The following is a 19,135-nucleotide window of genomic DNA, read 5'->3' as shown; positions in this document are numbered from 1 at the left end:
TCAATTTTATCTATGTATAATTTGTTATGTAACTTTGATGTTGTGTGTTTATTAGTAATTTTCATACATCTCACTTTTTTTTCCTATTTTTCTCCAATTTCTCCCTATTTTATATCAAAACTCGAATATTTTTGTTCACTTTTATAGTTTTTTTTTTAAATATATTTTTTACTTCAAATAATTAAATTATGTGAGTACTTGAAAATCACATGGGATGGTCAAGGATAGTGTTGAAAACGAATCCAGCCATTTCGCGAACTTTTTGAATGAGCTTGATAAATATTTTATTTGTATTCGAATTTATCGAACTCGAGCTGAACTTGAATAAAAAAATGTGATATGCTGGCGAGCATTAATATTTTACTAATATAATATAATTATATGCCAAATATAGATACATTTCGAGTATTTCAGACGTTTCGAGCTTCCGAATCTTCATTCTTGAACTTTAATTTTCAAACAATAGTTCGAATAGCTTGCGAATAGGTTCAAAGTTTCAAGCCGAACATGAACTCAAACTTCCTTTCGAACCGAACTCGAGCCAAAAAATTTTAAACAAAATTGAACTTTTAATCGAGCTCGAAGTGGAACATATTTTATTCGAGCCAAATTTGAGTATTAAATTTTTACTAATATTCGACTTAATTCCGTTCGTTTACATCCTTTATTCATGGGTAATAGTAAACTTAGCTTTGTCACACCAATTGATTTCACAAAAATACACCTATCAACCTTAGAAAAATAATATATTTTTCATTTAATATCCAATTTAAATATTCACACATTATCTCCTACAATTACATATTTATTATATGTGCATCACTATTATCTATATAATAATTAAACTATCACAAAATAATCATGAATCATATATTTATCTATAGAATAGATAGATATTTATTAAGATCAACCGTGCAAGCACGCAACACGTATACGAGGACATGCGCTTGTTCTTACTATTAATTAAATTTAAATACTCTAACAGTATGTTGTTGAAGTCTTTTTTAGAATTTCATAAAATATCATTTTGTCTTCTACCAATTTTCACTCTCCATAACTTTCTCTCTTCAACCATTTTTCTCTTTAATTTTATAATCAATGAACTTATAAACAATACAAATTATATAATACTTAACGTAATTATATATATTTCTATATTTATCTTATTTTCGTTTCCCTCGAATTAAATTATTTATACATTACTTGACATACTTTATCTATTAATATATAATATAAACGAACGATTTCAAAATAATAAATCAGATTGAAATATATTTACAAGTAAATGATCGTGTACGTGACTCGCTAGTATTAAATGAAATTCGAAGCATATTATAACTTTTTAAAAAATGATTTTTTTTTTAAAAAAAAATCATTTAATAATAATTTAGAATTTTTAATTCTGAACTAATCTGGTTCGACCAGTTTATGTGCAAAACATGGCCTGACCTATTTATTATTTCCGTTTTTAGATTGGATCTTCTTATCCTCTAAACCGCGTCGCAGGGTGGTGGCGTTGACTCAAGTCAACGTTGACCAACCAACAACGAACCATACATTCTCCTACTTCCTACTGCGGGCCCTCCTCCCTTATTTAAAAAAAAATTATATATTAATTTTAAATTAATTTGATATTAGCCGATTTAAAAAATTCTATATTTTAAATCTAATTATGGCTCTGTTATTGTCTATTAGTGTTATTCAACAATCTACTAAGTGTTTTTAAATTGATTAAATTAATATTTAATAAATAAAATTTAATGATTAAGAATTTTTTGGGTGGCTATTTTTTTTAATAAGATTGTTAATATTTCGTTAAAATCGCTTTATTATTACAGTCATTTTGGTTATTTTCATTTTTTTTCGATTTGTCGTTAGTTGGAATCATTGTTGTAACAAGAGTGTCAAAATTTGGGTTTGGTAATTCAAAATTTAGATAATTTGGTTAATTTAGTACGTAATTGTTTTATAAATTTTTGTTAGGAATAACAATTAATGTTGCAATAAGGGTATCTGAGTATTTAAAAAGTTAAAATTAATTATTCTGTTCAAACAATTGATACTTATGTTATTGAGTATGTCTTTTGTGAGACGGTCTCACGAATCTTTATATGTGAGACGGGTCAACCCTACCGATATTCACAATAAAAATTAATACTATTAGCATAAAAAATAATACTTTTTCACGGAAGACCCAAATAAGATATACGTCTCACAAAATACGACCCGTGAGAACGTCTCACACAAGTTTTTGACTATGTTATTTGGGCAATTTAGTTATTATTTTTGTAAGTTTTTTTTAACATATGTTTCGATTTAATTTATTTGTTCCATTTTGTAAAAAATAATATTTTTGGTTAATCTGTTCTTTCTGTAAAACTTATTTGGTTTTAAATTGAATTCAACCCATTTATATTTTTATTATTGGGTTTCATAATTATTTATTAAGCAAAATAAATGCATTTCATCTTAATCTTAATAAGACAAAACTAAATGACCATACAAATCATCATACCCTCGATGTTTGGCAAGCATTAGTTCTTTTTAAAACGACAATACATAAACGTGAGATCGACGTCATATCATAGTTACGATGAGAAAATAGACGAAATCGCTCCAAATAGATGGTCGTAAAACAAATAAATAAATATATAGAATCAAAATTACAATTTTCCGATCATAAAGTTAAAACTCAATATTGCTTTTTAAATTTCTAACACACAAATTTTAAGTATTTTTTTCAAAAATATTACATGAAATAATTCAAAACGTTCCGAGTAATTTTAGAGCTTCTTACAAATAGAATCTTTGTTATTTACTACTTCTTTATTTACTTTATAATATTTTTAAATTTTCTCATATGCCTTTACACATATTTATTTATAATTTGTTGAGTGGGTCTAATGTGAGACCGTCTCACGGATTTTAATCTGTGAGACGGGTCAACCCTACCCATGTTCACAATAAAAAGTTATACTCTTAGCATAAAAAGTAATACTTTTTCATGGATGACCCAAATAAGAGACTCGTCTCACAAATACGACCCGTGAGACCGTCTTACACAAGTTTTTGCCTAATTTGTTTACATTTCAAACCATCCCGAACGATTCCAAAGCCACCTCTTTGACTTGATAAAATTGAAGGTTTAATTTCTCAGATTACAAAAATGCCATATTTATTACTAAGCTACCTTTTAAATCTCTCTATCGCATATGTTATAAATTTATGAAAAACATTCGCAAGTTTAATATGATATATATGTAAAATTATTTAAAAATAATAAATAGGCATTAAAAAAAAGCATATGTAATATAGAATTTTCATGTAGTTCAAAATATTCACCTTTCGTAAGGCAATTTGAACATTTTAAATATAAATAAAAATAAAAAATGATCGGGAATTTGTGTAAATTAAACTAAGAAAAAGGGAATTTGTGCAAAGTGAACATGGATATTCTAGAGATTCTATTGGGGATTAATAAAGCAATTTAAACTATATAATGTGAAATAAAACCTTAATTGCAATCACATTTTCGAAAAAGACAGATATTAATTAAAGAGGTTATGTTTAACTAACATGAAGTATAAGGGATTAAAAAGAGTCGCTATAACAACTTGGGTTTATCGTGTTTTTTTTAAGTAAAAATAAACATGAAGTAGTTTATACAAGAGCTTATTGTGTAGTCATATTTGTATAGATATGGGTCTCATGCGTGATAGAATTGTATCAGAGTCAATTCCACTTAGAGATAACTCTTATGCATAAAGTAAAGAATATGTCTTTTGTGAGAAAGTCTCGTATATCTTTATTCGTGAGACTGGTCAACTCTACACATATTTAGAATAACAAATAATATTTTTCGTGGTGACTTGAATAGAATATTTATCTCATAAAATTGATTTTTGAGACCGTCTCTCAAAAAATTTTGTGTTAAAGAATATGTGTGAGAAGAAATTTTATATTATAAACGATTTTCAAATATCATTGTATTATCTTAGCATGTGGAATTTTAAATTTTTTATACATTTGCAAAAATATCGAAATTTAAATGAACTGTAAAAATATTGACGTAGAACAAAATTTTAAACATTTTACCTCAATTTATATCACTAGATATTTTAATTATCAAATTAATAATATCATAATATACTCAAAAGTATAATCATACTATATTAGGTAGAACTATAATATTTAATTTTTAAACTCGTTGCTTATTAAATATGTCATGAATTCGTAATACTGGTTTCAAGTATATATTAAATAACTTAATTTCTTTCCAATTAAGAAAATTAATGAAATGTTTTCCATAAAAAAAGGCAATTGAATAATTATTTTTTCCAGAAAACAATCTGATCAAAATATTAATAAAAAAATATTTCTCACAGGAATTGCATTTTGTTTCTTGTTCAACCCCACAATTTTAACGAATTGTAATCATATTTGTAAATTAATAATCGAGATAATGAGATAACTAAATCAAATTATACAGAAAATTTTAATTAATATTAAATTTGATTTTACCAAAATTTTATATATATTTTTGTAAAATTCGAGATAAAATATAAAGTAGATTACATTTTTTGCACTTGAAATGCCGATTTTATATCATTTGATTATGGATACAGAAAGAATATTAATTATTTGGACATAATCATTCTAGTATTAATGAAAATTTTATCTTATTTATTATGTTTATAAGAAAAAATATTAATGATTTAAACATAATCATTTTAATAGTTAATGAAAAATAAAAAGTGTGGAAGGTCAATCAAGATTTTATATAATATAAGAAAGTCATAAATAAGTGTAATTTTGTCGAATAATAAAATAAAAAGGCATAATAAAGTGGATTTTATTAACATTTTTCGAGTTTAAATAATAATTTTCATTTTAGGGGGAATATAGTAAAATTTATTGGGATAGTTTGGCTTTTTAAATTTAACAACTTATTTTTTCATTTTATGATGTCTCTCAATTGTTTTTTCATCAAACATATCTTTTTTTTATAGTTTGCGAGCTCTCATGATGTCAACTCATCAGTCAATATGTCGAAAAAATTTAAAACATGTGAATGAAATTATAATTTGAGAAACTCTTCTTTTTGGTCTCCTCATTTATTTCCACTATGTATAAATAAATACATTCCCATTGTTTTATTAGTTTATTTCTCAATGTCACATGTTCGATTTTCATTAACTGCAAGAAGTGAGTTATTGAGAGAGATATTTGAATACAATAATTGTCTTTGCTGAAAGATAGATCGAATCGAGGTGCTTGAGTTGTTGTGCAGTTTAAAAGATTTGAGTTGCACTATTATAAAACGGTAAGACTCGGTCCTAATAATTGGTATCGGAGCTAAAGTCACGAGTTCGATTATAATTGACTGCGAAGATGAGTGCAATTATTGAGAGGTAGATTGTTGGGTGCAATAATTGTTACCGCTGGAAGAATGATCGAACCGTGATGCTTGAGCTGCTGTGCGATTTAAAATATTTGAGTTGTATCGTTATCATAAAATATAACTTTTGGTGAAATGGAAGGCATCCGGTCATACACGAATACTCCAACAACAATATTTATTTATTTTAAAAAAAACATATTTGTGAAAAAAAACACAAAGTTAATTAGGAAGAAAAAGTAATATTTTTATTTCACGTGTTCAATTTATTTCTTATCCACGTAGAATATATTTTGTCGGCCCGATCGACGTCCATCGCCGACAAAAGATGACAAATGGCCACCCCTTAACTGTGTACTGGTGAATTCACACTCCCCCAATTGACCACTTCAAAGATTCTTCTTCTAATATTTTACTCACACACCAATTTTTAATTTTATAATTAATTGGAATGTAAAAATTTATTTATTTAAATTCATATATATATATATATATAAAAACAACTGAACAAAATATGAAATGAAATTATATTTATCACCAAAAAAAAAAAAATCACATGCATTAATTTTTGCGCAAATACAATATGTATATATAACTTTTAATGTCAAAAATTAAATTATAAAATATTATAAGAAGATTCTATTACTTCGATTTGTTTAACTTTGTTTTATTCACGTATTTACAAGTCAACGACACATCTGTTTTTAAAATAAAATAATAATGTCAAAGATTTGAATAACTTCAGCGTGGGTATATTATAAAGTCCCTCGAAGATCCCCGGTTCTTGCCAACTTTCCAGATTTAGTGAACGAGCAATCTAACAACCTTCTTCTTCTGCTCAATTAGTTCTTTTGATACATTCAACGAATATATATACAGTTTCTTATTGATATATTTCATAAAAGATAATATATAATACATGTGTGTATTCAAAGTGGCGAATCCAAAGGAAAACTTCAGGCAGAGCGGTGGAAATGACGACAGAGATGAATTGTTTGAAAGTGGAAACAGGTTGGATTTTATGCCTATAATTTCTGGGCTGAATAGAGAGCAAGAAATGTCGGCTATGGTCTCGGCTTTGGCTCGTGTGGTGGCCGGTGACAACGATGGGGCGTTTGCGGCTGGCGGCCGTGGAGGAGGCAGCGGCGGCACTGGTTCTTCATCTGCATCCAAAAGGGGACGTGAGGAGCTTGGCAGTATTGATGCAGATGAGTTTTCGGAATCTATTGGTGCGGTTTACGGAGAATACAGAGATTTTTTAGCTACAAGCTCAAATATGGTTGCAGCCTCAGGTAAATTACTTTGCGTAGATATATTTCATTAATATATTTCATGAGACAAATCAAAACACTCATGAAAAAATACAAATCAAAGTTGATACATTTTGCAAGTTTCCATGATCTCTAAAGTTGGCAAACATTGCTTGTATACTTTGCATGGTGGAAATTAAGAACTTGCTATCAAGTCTCTGGAAACCAACAATGTAAATTAGGCTGCAGTTCCGAATATCTGGAAAGAAAGTTGTATATTTTTATCTGTAACAATATGTTATGGTTCCTAGATCACACGATTAAGAATTATTTCGTACCAATATTCAATCAACAAATAGTATGTTAGACTGAAAAAATGAAGGATTATCAAAAAACGGGGTTGATCTGAAATGCAAATTAACCACACAGATCTACGAGATTACAATAATTAAGAACTCACTCGTGCTTTCGCTTATTTAACACGAGTTTATGAATTTTAGACTATGCTTTCGCTTTATAGGTTTTATTACTTACAAATTATCACAAATTGCAGAAGCGAATCTGAGTGAACCAGCTAACCGACCAATGAGCACAATCATAACATCAACAGAGGCAACGGGAGCAGTATATGCATACACTCCCACATATAAATACAGCCATCCCCACAAAACCAGCGCCAACGAACCATCGTCAAGAATACTAAGCAACAGCAGCAGAAGATACAGAGGGGTGAGGCAGAGGCCTTGGGGCAAATGGGCTGCCGAAATAAGGGATCCATACAAAGCCGCAAGGGTCTGGCTCGGCACATTCGACACTGCAGAGGAGGCTGCTACTGCCTACGACGAGGCAGCCCTCCGGTTCCGAGGCAACAAGGCGAAACTCAACTTCCCGGAAAATGTCAGCCGGATTATTCAAGAACCTCCTCTTGATCATAGTAGCCAAACCAAAATTTTTGGCGTTTCGGGTTCGTTTGATCAGCCGATTCCCCACGGACAACCTCCGTTTCAAACGCAGAATCTGGTGAATATTCATGATAGTTCTTCATCGAGCACTTCACAGTCTTCTTCCACCTCTGGGATTATGACTCTTGATGATATTAATAGGAGGCATGCATCAGATGGAAGCTGCAACTTGCTGAATGAATGGATGCTGCATCCTTCTGATTTACTGTCTCCCGATTTTCAGACCGGGTTTCCGAATTATCCAATGTTTTATGCAGCGGATGAGCCCCCGCCAGGTGATGGAGATATCAAGGAGGACGGTGGCCAGAGCGGTGGAGGTGGAGCTTAGTTTTAGTCGGAGTTCATCTGGATGATTGAATGTCATCTAGCTCTTTTTTTACTGCAATTATTTTTTAAAAATACAAAATTGTTTCGGGCTTCAATATTTTTCAGCTGTGTGGCATTTGATCGATTTTTAAAGCGAGAAAGTTATAACGAAAATATATGGGTATTATATATATATTACGGGTTTGATTCATAATACAAGTCCAAAACCCTTTGTATAAGTTTGTTATAGAAGTTATAATCGACGTTTATACAATTTTATAAAATTCTTTTTTATATATGTTTCATGAATTAGGGATCTAAGCTAGCATACCGTCGTTTAATTAGTAATATGATTTCAAGCATAATACTATTAATGTGACATCGAATATTATTTGTATAATATAAGATTTTTATACTTAATATCAGACGTCATGAAAAAATAGAAATTTACATGAAGTTTTTTCTATTATTTCTTTTTACACTGCCATACAAACATCTTATTTGTTTTTGGTTGATGAAATTCACCGTCGCTAGATATCTAGACTTGAAGTTTGGTTACATGGAAGTGTGGCGAGGAGTGATTATCTTCTTGCATAAAAAAAAAGATTTAGACTTTTTAAAAGGACTTTATCGATATTAAGAATTTATAAACTATCTATAATTTGTGATTATATTAATAACTATCAAATTGGCATAAGAAGTTATCATTTATCTGTTAGAGATTTTTCTCAAAATCATGTTTCTACACATATATAAACATGATAATCAATATGCGGAAATAGATCGAGCATTACCTCCGGTAATTGAATAATTTGTAATTCTTCTGATTTTCCTCCGATTGAAGCCTTCTAAGCATTTCACGCTCTATGTAGATGGTGTATATTTCTTATGAGATGTGTGCTTAGGGACCTCAATCACATCTATTTATACGCGTTTATCATCCATCAACGAGAAAAGTCGGGAGTCTGAATGTCAAAAGAAGAGGTGGATGCCGTCTCATCAAAAATTTGAGGCTGCATGTATTGTTCGTAAAAAAATGGTAGGCTTCTTGGCCGTCGCCAATTCATATACTCTACTTTTAATATGTGTAATATTTCTTACATTATCCACGATGTTCCATAATAATAAATACCCAAAGGCTATAAGATTGACACTCATTTTGGTTATCGAAATTTATTATTATTTCATGTAAAAAGGGAAAAGATAATTTCTATAGAGTTTGGTATTATGAAACTGCGATGTCCTTGTTGAATGATAGAATATTTGAATGTGGGCTTTACCTAAAAATTGTACTTTTTTCAATGACGATAAATTTATAGGCTGAAAATGGTGAGGAAGAAGAGATCATCGCTGATATAAACTTTAAAACAAATTAAGCAACATATGCTATTAAAGCTTTCGATTTGAACCTCACCCATATTCACTTATAATCGTCCATGTAAATGAATCAAATCATGCCGATTATATTCGAAACTTAAGTATTTTAATTTGTTTGCTAGCTCGAACTCGAATGCAAACATATCCACAAGGTAATTGAATTATTTTTAAAAAATAAATGATCAAAATGGTCGAAATATGTTCATTTGTTATTTAATTATATTATATTAATAACATATTAAAGCTCGCGAATTATCAAACAAAATAATTTGATCTCGAATTCAATTTTAAGAAAAAGTTCAAACATATTCGAGTTTGATCAAATTTCAAGTACGAATCAAATATATTTTGAGTCAAATCGAGAAGCTCACGAGCTGCTCATATTTATTTAGAAGGAAACTTAGTTGTGGATACCTTAGCAAAAGCTGCCTGTGAAAATGGTTGGTTACAACTTAACCACCACGTCTTTTCTTTGAAGACTGGATCAAATTAGGTTTGCCCATACATACTTAGATACTTCCTCCAGAATTTACAAACTGATTTTGTTTTGTTCTTCTATGAAGATTTGATCAAATCAAGTGTCCATACTTGATCGAATCCTCTCCCACACACACTGTTGAATTTCTGTTAATACAGAGTGATATCACAAAATTAATGTCATATTGCCATATTTTCCGGTTAGAATATCTTGTCAAAGGTTACTTTGTCTCAAAAAAAATAAATAAATAAATAAATTCAAATATATACCAATGAATACCAAGAAATCACCCTTTTGCGTCTCTCTTTTATCCCATTCCTCTAAACCGACGGAATCCCATCAATTTTCATTCATTCTTGTCCCCAGGAATTCTACCCCCATTTCGCTCAAGAAATATGACATCCCTGTTCAAAAATTATCATAAGCCAGCTGATTCATATCAGAAGCTCTGATTTATCGCAAAGATTAATGCAGGCATGAAAACTATGACCGACAGGAAGAGGGTCGTGATATTAACATGGGTCATGGCTTTTATTGTTGTGCATATCGTTGTAATAGAGGGGATCGGTGTAAATTGGGGCACCCAAGCCTCCCAAAATCTACACCCTAGCATGATCGTCCAAATGCTCAAGGACAACAACATTGGCAAGGTCAAGCTATTTGATTCGGATCATTGGACGGTTAAGTATTTCGCTGGTACAGGCATTGAGGTGATGCTTGGGATCCCAAACAATCATTTGGCTTCTTTTGCAGATAGCTATGATAATGCTAAGGATTGGGTCAAGAAGAATCTCACAACACATTTGTACGATGGAGGAGTCAATATCAAGTAAGGGTTTTCATGCATATTACATACGTTCCTACCAACATTTGATCATGCATTGAATATGACAGGTATGTTGCGGTAGGAAACGAGCCGTTCTTGACATCCTACAATGGTTCAAACTTGGAGACCACATTTCCAGCTCTGAAAAACATACAGAAAGCCATAAACGATGAGGGGCTAGGTGACAAAATCAAAGCAACGATCCCACAAAACGGTGATGTGTATGACTCCGGTTCTGGCGGTCCTTCGGCCGGCCAATTCCGGTCTGACATAAGGGACCTCATGATACAAATCGTCAACTTCCTGCAAGACAACTCCTCCCCTTTCCTAGTCAACATCTACCCTTTCCTCAGCTTGTATCAGGACCCAGATTTCCCTGTTGAATTTGCGTTTTTCGAGGGTGGGGCAACCCCTGTCCAAGACGATGGAATCTCTTACACAAACATGTTAGATGCAAATCTAGACACCCTGGTATGGTCGCTGAGAAAAGCAGGAGTGCATAAGTTGAAAATCATGATCGGAGAAATTGGGTGGCCAACTGATGGAGACAAGAATGCCAATTTTCAAATGGCTAAGAGATTCTATGATGGGTTCTTCAAGAAAATGGCTACGAAGAAAGGCACCCCACTTTACCCTGGAGACATTCAATACTATCTCTTTAGCCTCACTGATGAGAACCAAAAGAGCATTGCACCCGGGGACTTTGAGCGTCATTGGGGGGTGTTTAGGTACGATGGAAAACCCAAGTTTCCAATGGATTTCACCGGACAAGGACAAGACAAAATGCTGGTCGGTGCAAAGAATGTTAAGTACTTGGAAACACAGTGGTGTGTGTTCAATAGTGATATCAAGATCATGAACAAGGTCCCCGAAAATGTTGACTTTGCGTGCTCAAGATCAGATTGCACGTCGCTCAAAGAAGGCGCATCTTGCAACGCTTTGCCTAATGTTGATCACATTTCTTATGCGTTTAATATGTATTTCCAGATGAATAATCAAGATGTGGAGGCATGCAATTTTGAAGGAATGGCCAAGATAGTGAAGGCAAATTTGTCCACACATCAATGCCTCTTCCCCATAGCCATAGAGAGCCGTGGATTGAGGCTCAGAATGCAGCAAACTGGAGCGGTCATTTTTTCTGGGATTTCAAGTTTGCTGCTAGTTTTGTACACAACTCTTAGCTAGGCTAAACATGTACACATAAACGAATGCAAGTACTGTTTGCACAAAACTTGTAGCAACGGTCCCCATCAGAGAAACACCTCCACAATAAATTCTGCCATATATCACACTTCCTCTGTACCCAGGGGAAAACCGAAAAGGAAAAACACCATTCAGATTTAAAACATGTTATTTTTATAAAAGTACAACACTCAATATTTTATTAAATCACCCCTCACCACCCCATTCTTCTTAGTCCTGTACTTAGTTAGAACCCAGATTTTCTCTACAAAATTACGGTGCAGTCGGAACAAGTAGAGCCAAATGAAAGATAAAAAATTCGCAATCAGATTTAAAACATGTTATTTTTATTAAAAGTACAACTCTCAATATTATTAAATCACCCCTCACCACCCCATTCTTCTTAGTCCTGTACTTAGAGTAGAACCCAGATTTTCTCTACAAAATTACGGTGCAGTCAGAACAAGTAGAGCCAAATGAAAGATAAAAAATTCGCTAATCTTAATTATTAGGCATATATATGTTGGACATTAAACTTTTTGGTCAAAAGTACCAGCTCATGCTATGTGCAACATCACATAGTTTCAAAAACTTAAATCTTAGCTCAACACAATAAACACTTGATACCCTGGCAAACGAGTATTTGCTACCAAAAATATACACGTCATCCAACCCAATCTCGGACGTTTGAATAATGCTGGATTTCCCAAGTGCCTGAGTTCCCATGATTAATAGACCACTAAAAGGTTAGGGGCTGACGGCTGACCTGAACTAACGCAACTCCGACTCCTACGTCTTCAAGAGCATGGCTTATACACAGACACAGGCCTTGACCTTGCGGTTCCTCAGATGTAACTGAGCGTGAAAACATGTTCAAAAGATGATTGTTTTATCCTGTCACATCACATCGACTAACAGCGCATAGAGTAAGAGGGCCCGACCCCACAAACAGGGATAATGGATCCCAAGCCCGTAGGCCTTAGCTGTATGTCTCATCAATCTCAATAACAAAAAATTCCAAGAAGATAAGGGAATATCTATTAGGTAAGGTATTTTCACATCTATAACTATCAGGTACGTCGATGATAATTTTGTCCAGTCTCTAACTCAAGAGTAGGCAAGGTGTTATCGGTAAAATTTCCGGCGTCTTCTTTCTTCTTTGTTATTTTTTTCAGTTTGTTATTTGGCTAGAAAAGGCCACAGATTCATGATCACATCCACTGAAAATGTTCCATCATCATCCCACAATCCAAATAACCCTAATAAACAAACTGCTTACGTGGAAAAGATGAGTATTAAATAACATCAATGCCATCACACAAGCTTTTCGATCAGAACTCAGTATCTCATAACTTTGATCATGAGTTCAAATCACAGTGAACTTGTATTTTCACATGTGGAAAGAAAATAATGAATTTTAAAAATTTATTAAAAGGATGTAAAATGTTCTTAATCAGATATACAACAGCTGGTTCGACATATTTCTATGACCAATCACTAAATATTGATACCAGTAAACAAAGTTTGCATAAAATAATGCGATTTCCACTACATTTAAATACAGAATAGATGTTTATAATCATTGGTAACATGCTCAATCACATTTCTGCAGCAAAAGATTTACCACAGCCGCAGGTCTGGGTGGCATTTGGATTCTTGAAATTAAATCCTCCTCCAATTAGTGCATCGCTGTAGTCCAGTTGCATACCGAAAATAAAAAGAAGACTCTTTGGATCACAAACTGCATGGCCGAGCATAGAAGTGGAATTTGAGCACAGAAGATGAAAAACAAAACCACATTATGCAATATGTCACAAATAATAAAACATAATAGAAACAGCTGATTGCACGAAAATTTCGTGCTGTAGCATGCAACAACAATTATGGCCAAACAGCCATCGTTTTTTTAAAGGGTAGTCCTCAATTGGATCAAATTTAAAGTTAAGTTTGTATTCCCATGAAGCATGGTAAAGAACAATACCAAAGATGATAAAGATAGATGGAAAAGAATGGGTGCATTTTTACAACATGTCATCTGAAGGAATCAATTGCTGATCTGAAATCAATGGCAAACTGGAAAAAACATAATATGATCACAATATTAACTACCCTATGTAAATAGGAACCCTATGTTTTGAGAAGTACTCTAGATTTTAGATTGAGAATTTTGGCCCCAAATGGATTTCCTTTCCTTCATGTCTGATTTGGTAAATATATCAATCAAAATGACAGCAAGCAATCAACATTTGCACTTGCCAAAAGAACAATCCTAATTAACACAAATTGGAAAGCTTAACCACTTTAATTATACTATGAACAGAGATTGACAAAAGGGTGTCCTTGAAATATTATAATACATGACAAAAGTGATCAGACCCAAAAACTCTCTTATATATGCTACTAATCTGTGCTTTAAATAATCAAATAAAGAAGTAGCTAAAAAATATTTTAAATGTGAAAAGAACATGACAATACCTATACTGAAACCATCATACTCCATTACAGAATCATCAGTTCTAGAGTTATCTTTGCTTTCGAATTCCATAGTATATGACAAGCCAGAACATCCACCTTGTTTGACACCAATTCTTAAACGCAGATCTTCACTCCTGTCTGATCTCATCTTGTTTAAATGCTTTAGAGCATTGTCAGTCAAAGCAATAGCAGGTGCCATACCACCGCTAACAGGTGGTGCTACGACAAACACAAAAGGTTATTATAATAGTATACCCAAAAAAAAAGGTATAATTGACAAAATCCAAACCAAGCAGAATAGCAAACTAAGAATGATTTATTCCTGAAGCATTAATTAAAAGGTCATTAAATCCAAGCAAACTTAATAGAATCACGTTAAGTTGCTTCCCAAAAAATTTCAGGGGAACAGACCACTATGATTATTTTCACTATTGTGCATTATCAGTCTCACCATCGCATGTAAAGAGAGGAAATTTCAATATTTTTGTGCACGCTTGTGTCCTTGAGCATTTAGAAGTGTGAAGAATTTTCATCTTTCAGGGGAAAATCATACCAAGATTCAGAAATTTAAATTTCGAATATTTCGTAAAAGAACAGAAAACTAAGAGCAGTCCACGTTAAGGGCTTGAAGGAATAATTGCATCATGAATTATAATAGCCAAGCTTTTCATCAATGGAGATATTGTTCAAGAACCGATACAACTGTACAACAAGTTACATTTTAATCCCAAATTTTAACAAAATACATATCAAACAAAGGCAAGAATTAACAGATATGCAATGTTTTAAAGCAGCCTCTGAATTTTACAACTGCTCATCACTATTAAGGTAAATATAAAGCTATTACCTAACATTTATTTCAATACCCTTAGTCTGTCTCTCCTCAACAATCCTAAAAATTACAAATTTGTTTCTAAGGATTGAATCGTCTGCTCTTGCATCAAACAAGCACAATCCGAGTCTTTTTACTTTCGAATTATTACATTAAATTATCCCACAAAATCAAAGCTGGAAACTCCAATAAATTTCCATAATCAAACCCCCCAAAAAAAAAAAAATCGATTGTGCGCAAATGTTTAAAGAGATTACCTTCCACAGAGGCTGATCGAATGGATAAAAGGGGCTTCTTTCCATTGAGAGACGCTGGCGAAAATTGAAAAGACACATTAGAAATCGACGAAAATGAAGATCTTTGAATCGAAACAGAAGATTTTGACAGCCCATAAACAGATTGCGGAGAGCAAAAAGATCCAGAGAAAGCCATATTTTCTTGGTTTCCAACACCTAAATGAAACTCCAGAATCAAGAATCGAAGGAAGATATCCTTGAGAGCTGCTGTATTTTGACTAGCTAGGCGTGTCGTACAATGTAGACTGGTCTTTTGATTTTCTCTTCCATTTTTAAAAAATTTGAGGCTTATTTCTTTTATAAATCCAAATAAAATAATAATATTTAAAATTTATAATAATGGTAGCCACAAGAAACTAGATATTTTTTGCTCGACGAGATTTGCAAGTTCCATGAATCTGGTTCCCTTCCAAAAAAATAACACCACATCTTTTTTGAAATTAAAATTTGTTCTAATTTAGCAAATTTAGTTGTTTTTTAAAAATAAAAGTAAGATTATGTTCAATTTTTTTTATTTGTCACTAACAAGAGTTCTTCAAACCTACACTTTTGACAATTTTTTTTATTAATAATATGTTTGATTTGGTTGTGTTGAGAAAAATATAAAATGTAATATTTTGTCTATGGTTAAAGACGACAATGAGTAAGAACGGATACCCGACCTAAATTCAATATATTTGGGTCGGGTTTAGGTAATTTTAAATGGGTATGAATTGGATGATGAGTATTCTGCTTCTGTAATCGGAAGACTCGAGTTTTATAATCTTCGACTTATTTAGATTTTTATTGTGATAAATATTATTATTTTAGTAGTACAGATTCTGATAATGAACTTTTATGGCATGCATGTAATCTAAGAACAAGACACTCCTCATTTTCTAATTCACATTAACAAAACATACTCATAATCTTGTAATCTAATACACGTAATATGTAGAGAGGAATTATCATCTTGTGCTCCATCTACACTAAAACAATGTGATCCTGTCGAATATTTGGATCACATTCCGATCGAAACATTGGAAAATCAATGGATTATACCCCAAACAAGAGCCTCTTCTCCTTGTTTATCCTCTCACTTCACCTCATAATACAATCACATGGAGTTACATCCTCTCAGGATGTTCAAAAGTTTATGAAAGGGTACGCGGTACATGTTGTGAATAACCTTCCGAGCGCCCCTACATTGTTCATCCATTGTGCCTCCAAAGACGATGATCTTGGAAATCATACACTTAACTCGAACGAGGAATTCACCTGGAATTTTCACATGAACATTTGGCAGACCACAAAGTATTTTTGTCGATTTCGATGGGATAATAGAGATATAGCTCATGATGTTTTTAATTGGAAGCTTTCTTCGTCGTGTGAATTTGATCACCATCAAGCGGAAGGAAATATTTGCTACTGGTCTGTGAGGCTTGATGGCTTCTATCTTGGCAATCAAATTCCTCCTCAAAGTGTGATGAAAATATNGTGCTCACATAAGTGTGCACGGTAGGTGTGCAGCATATCAAAACTGTATTTCATACAAATTTCAATGAACTTTTACTATTTTGTACTATAATACAAATTTCAATGAACTTTTACTATTTTGTAATGCTCCAAAATTCAGTTAAGTTGAACTTGGATCGAATGATTTACTTTGAGGGTGGATGGATTTCAAATTACATTGATGTCATGTATTTGAAACCCACAGCCTTAGGTCACGCTTGGAATACATAATCTTAAATCCATCAATTCAAGCACATCCCTAAGTTACGCTTGAACGAAAGGATTTTGAAGCTATGAATTCCAAATATATGGGGTTGCTCAGGCATTTTCTTTCATGGACGGATGGGCATAGAGAGTCATAGTGGCAGACAAGTCGAGCGGGCTTTGATGACCCGGGATATTGTAGTTTCACCTTTTGAGAGTAGTGTGTTAACGATCTCTCATTTTAACTGCTACACATGATGGTGCCTAGACCAGACTGAGCATGGTGATGATCCAATTTTGATCTCAGATATCTAGTACATGTTTCATGCATTTGCATATAGGTTTATATACTCGTGTCTTACGTATTGGGAGATTATCGTTCACGTCTTCGTTTTCATCTCGGACACCCCATTCCACGACGCATGTCTCGGGTTGGGCATACTAAGCTGACATGGCGGTTCCAAGGAGAGTTCAGGGTTGGACTAAAAGGATAAGGTTATTTGTTTATCAGTTTACCAGTCATTTGGTCTTCGAACTATATTTTGGATTATGTAGTTTAATTGCATGCTTAAGTTAATTATTAGTTTGCTCGGGTAAGGAACGCTATAAAGTATATTTTATTAAAAGTTGATTATAATTATTTGTAATCCATTATTTGATATGGTAATATGGAAATATTTGTGCTGATTCTATACTGCTGATTTATTACTTTTAATTTGTTAAATAGTGATGGATGATCAGAAAGAAAAAAAAAACATATATTTATGTATGTAAGTACATAAATATAGAAAATTGTATTTTTAGTCACTTTTTTTTATGATTTTGATTATCTATTTTATCAAATTTAAGTTTAAGTCATGTAATTTTTTTTTTTGGGCAATTTATTCTTTTTTCATTGAGATTCTTGATGTGACACTACATATATCAGCATCACATAAGTGTCACAGAATCGTCACATTAGAAAGGGACTATAATTTCCAAAAAAACAAAATTAGATGACTAAAACTAAAATTTAATATAGATGACTAAGATCGTAAATATGCTAACATAAAGAATAAAAATGCAATTTTTCCTAATAAATATGTACAAAGGTTTCATGTATAATATATATCGGTGGAGTTGTAGCACATGATCGATCAATGCGATTTACTTGNTATATAGAGGTTTAATAAGTTTTTACAAAACAAGACCTTTTATTATTATAATATAAATCATAGCTTATCTTTCTCTCTCTTTATAAGTGGGGCACCGCAGGCCTTTGGCATAAGATAAATTGAAGAAAAGAAAACAAAGAAAACAGCAAAATGGTAAATCCGAAGCTCCGGGCTCTTTGGAACCACCCAGCGGGCCCGAAGACGATCCACTTCTGGGCTCCGACGTTCAAGTGGGGCCTCAGCATAGCCAACGTATCCGACTTCTCCAAGCCGCCGGAGATGCTGTCGTATCCGCAGCAGGCGGTGATCGCAATCTCCGGCATCATCTGGTCTCGCTACTGCTTCGTCATCAAACCATGGAACTGGAATCTCTTCGGCGTCAACTCCGCCATGTCCGCCACCGGATTCTACCAGCTGTTCAGGAAGGCCACACACGACTACCAAGCCTCCGCCTCCGCATCCGCCGCAGGAAGAATCTCCGGCGTAGATCGGTGAATTATTATATTAATTACCTCGTGTTTGCTTCCTCCTTTAGTTGTCGTGCGAAATTGAAGTTTCGTGAAAAAATATCATAATATGAAGGTTAAAATCGTCCCAAATCATTTTATTAATATAAGTATGAATATTGTATAAATCACTCTCAGTTTTTATTGTCTGGTAAATAAATTTTATATAATTGAAATTGGCAAAACCTAATGTTAATCATTTCAAGTAAATAAGTAGTAGAAAGTGAAAGTCAATAATTTTTTTTTTTAAAAAAAGTAGATAATTTCATTTTCAAAGATAGAATCAGAAATTGGGCTGCCAACGATTTCTCTACAATTAATTATGGATAAATCTAAATCTTTCTATAATTTTGAAGGGATCAACTTGGAATCTTCAACATTGTGCAGAGAATCTT

At 32.7% G+C, this 19,135-nt stretch overlaps 4 protein-coding genes across 4 annotated transcripts; 3 read left to right on the top strand and 1 right to left on the bottom strand.

Moving 5' to 3' along the window:
* Window positions 1–6,171: 6,171 nt before the first annotated feature.
* LOC140972316 (ethylene-responsive transcription factor ABR1-like) lies at window positions 6,172–8,009 on the top strand. Its single transcript, XM_073434761.1, has 2 exons — window positions 6,172–6,690; window positions 7,202–8,009. The coding sequence occupies exons 1-2, from the start codon at window positions 6,318–6,320 to the stop codon at window positions 7,936–7,938; spliced, it is 1,110 nt and encodes a 369-aa protein (XP_073290862.1). The 5' UTR covers window positions 6,172–6,317; the 3' UTR covers window positions 7,939–8,009.
* Window positions 8,010–10,107: 2,098 nt separating this feature from the next.
* Window positions 10,108–11,828, top strand: LOC140974104 (glucan endo-1,3-beta-glucosidase 8-like). Its single transcript, XM_073437346.1, has 2 exons — window positions 10,108–10,600; window positions 10,666–11,828. Exons 1-2 carry the CDS (start codon window positions 10,248–10,250, stop codon window positions 11,780–11,782), a joined length of 1,470 nt encoding a protein of 489 aa, XP_073293447.1. The 5' UTR covers window positions 10,108–10,247; the 3' UTR covers window positions 11,783–11,828.
* A 1,386-nt stretch (window positions 11,829–13,214) lies between these two features.
* LOC140974103 (iron-sulfur assembly protein IscA, chloroplastic) lies at window positions 13,215–15,670 on the bottom strand. The gene is made up of 3 exons (XM_073437345.1): window positions 15,344–15,670; window positions 14,255–14,473; window positions 13,215–13,520 (listed from the first exon to the last, which is right to left on the bottom strand). Exons 1-3 carry the CDS (start codon window positions 15,516–15,518, stop codon window positions 13,378–13,380), a joined length of 537 nt encoding a protein of 178 aa, XP_073293446.1. The 5' UTR covers window positions 15,519–15,670; the 3' UTR covers window positions 13,215–13,377.
* A 2,641-nt stretch (window positions 15,671–18,311) lies between these two features.
* Window positions 18,312–18,851, top strand: LOC140972313 (mitochondrial pyruvate carrier 4-like). The gene has a single exon (XM_073434757.1). The coding sequence runs from the start codon at window positions 18,385–18,387 to the stop codon at window positions 18,727–18,729; it is 345 nt and encodes a 114-aa protein (XP_073290858.1). The 5' UTR covers window positions 18,312–18,384; the 3' UTR covers window positions 18,730–18,851.
* The last annotated feature ends 284 nt before the right edge of the window (window positions 18,852–19,135 follow it).

This window comes from Primulina huaijiensis, chromosome 3 (genome assembly GCF_012295235.1).
Source record: "Primulina huaijiensis isolate GDHJ02 chromosome 3, ASM1229523v2, whole genome shotgun sequence".
Lineage (NCBI taxonomy): Eukaryota > Viridiplantae > Streptophyta > Magnoliopsida > Lamiales > Gesneriaceae > Primulina > Primulina huaijiensis.
The sequence above is the reverse complement of the archived record's forward strand: the minus strand, read 5'-3'. Positions and strand labels throughout refer to the sequence as shown.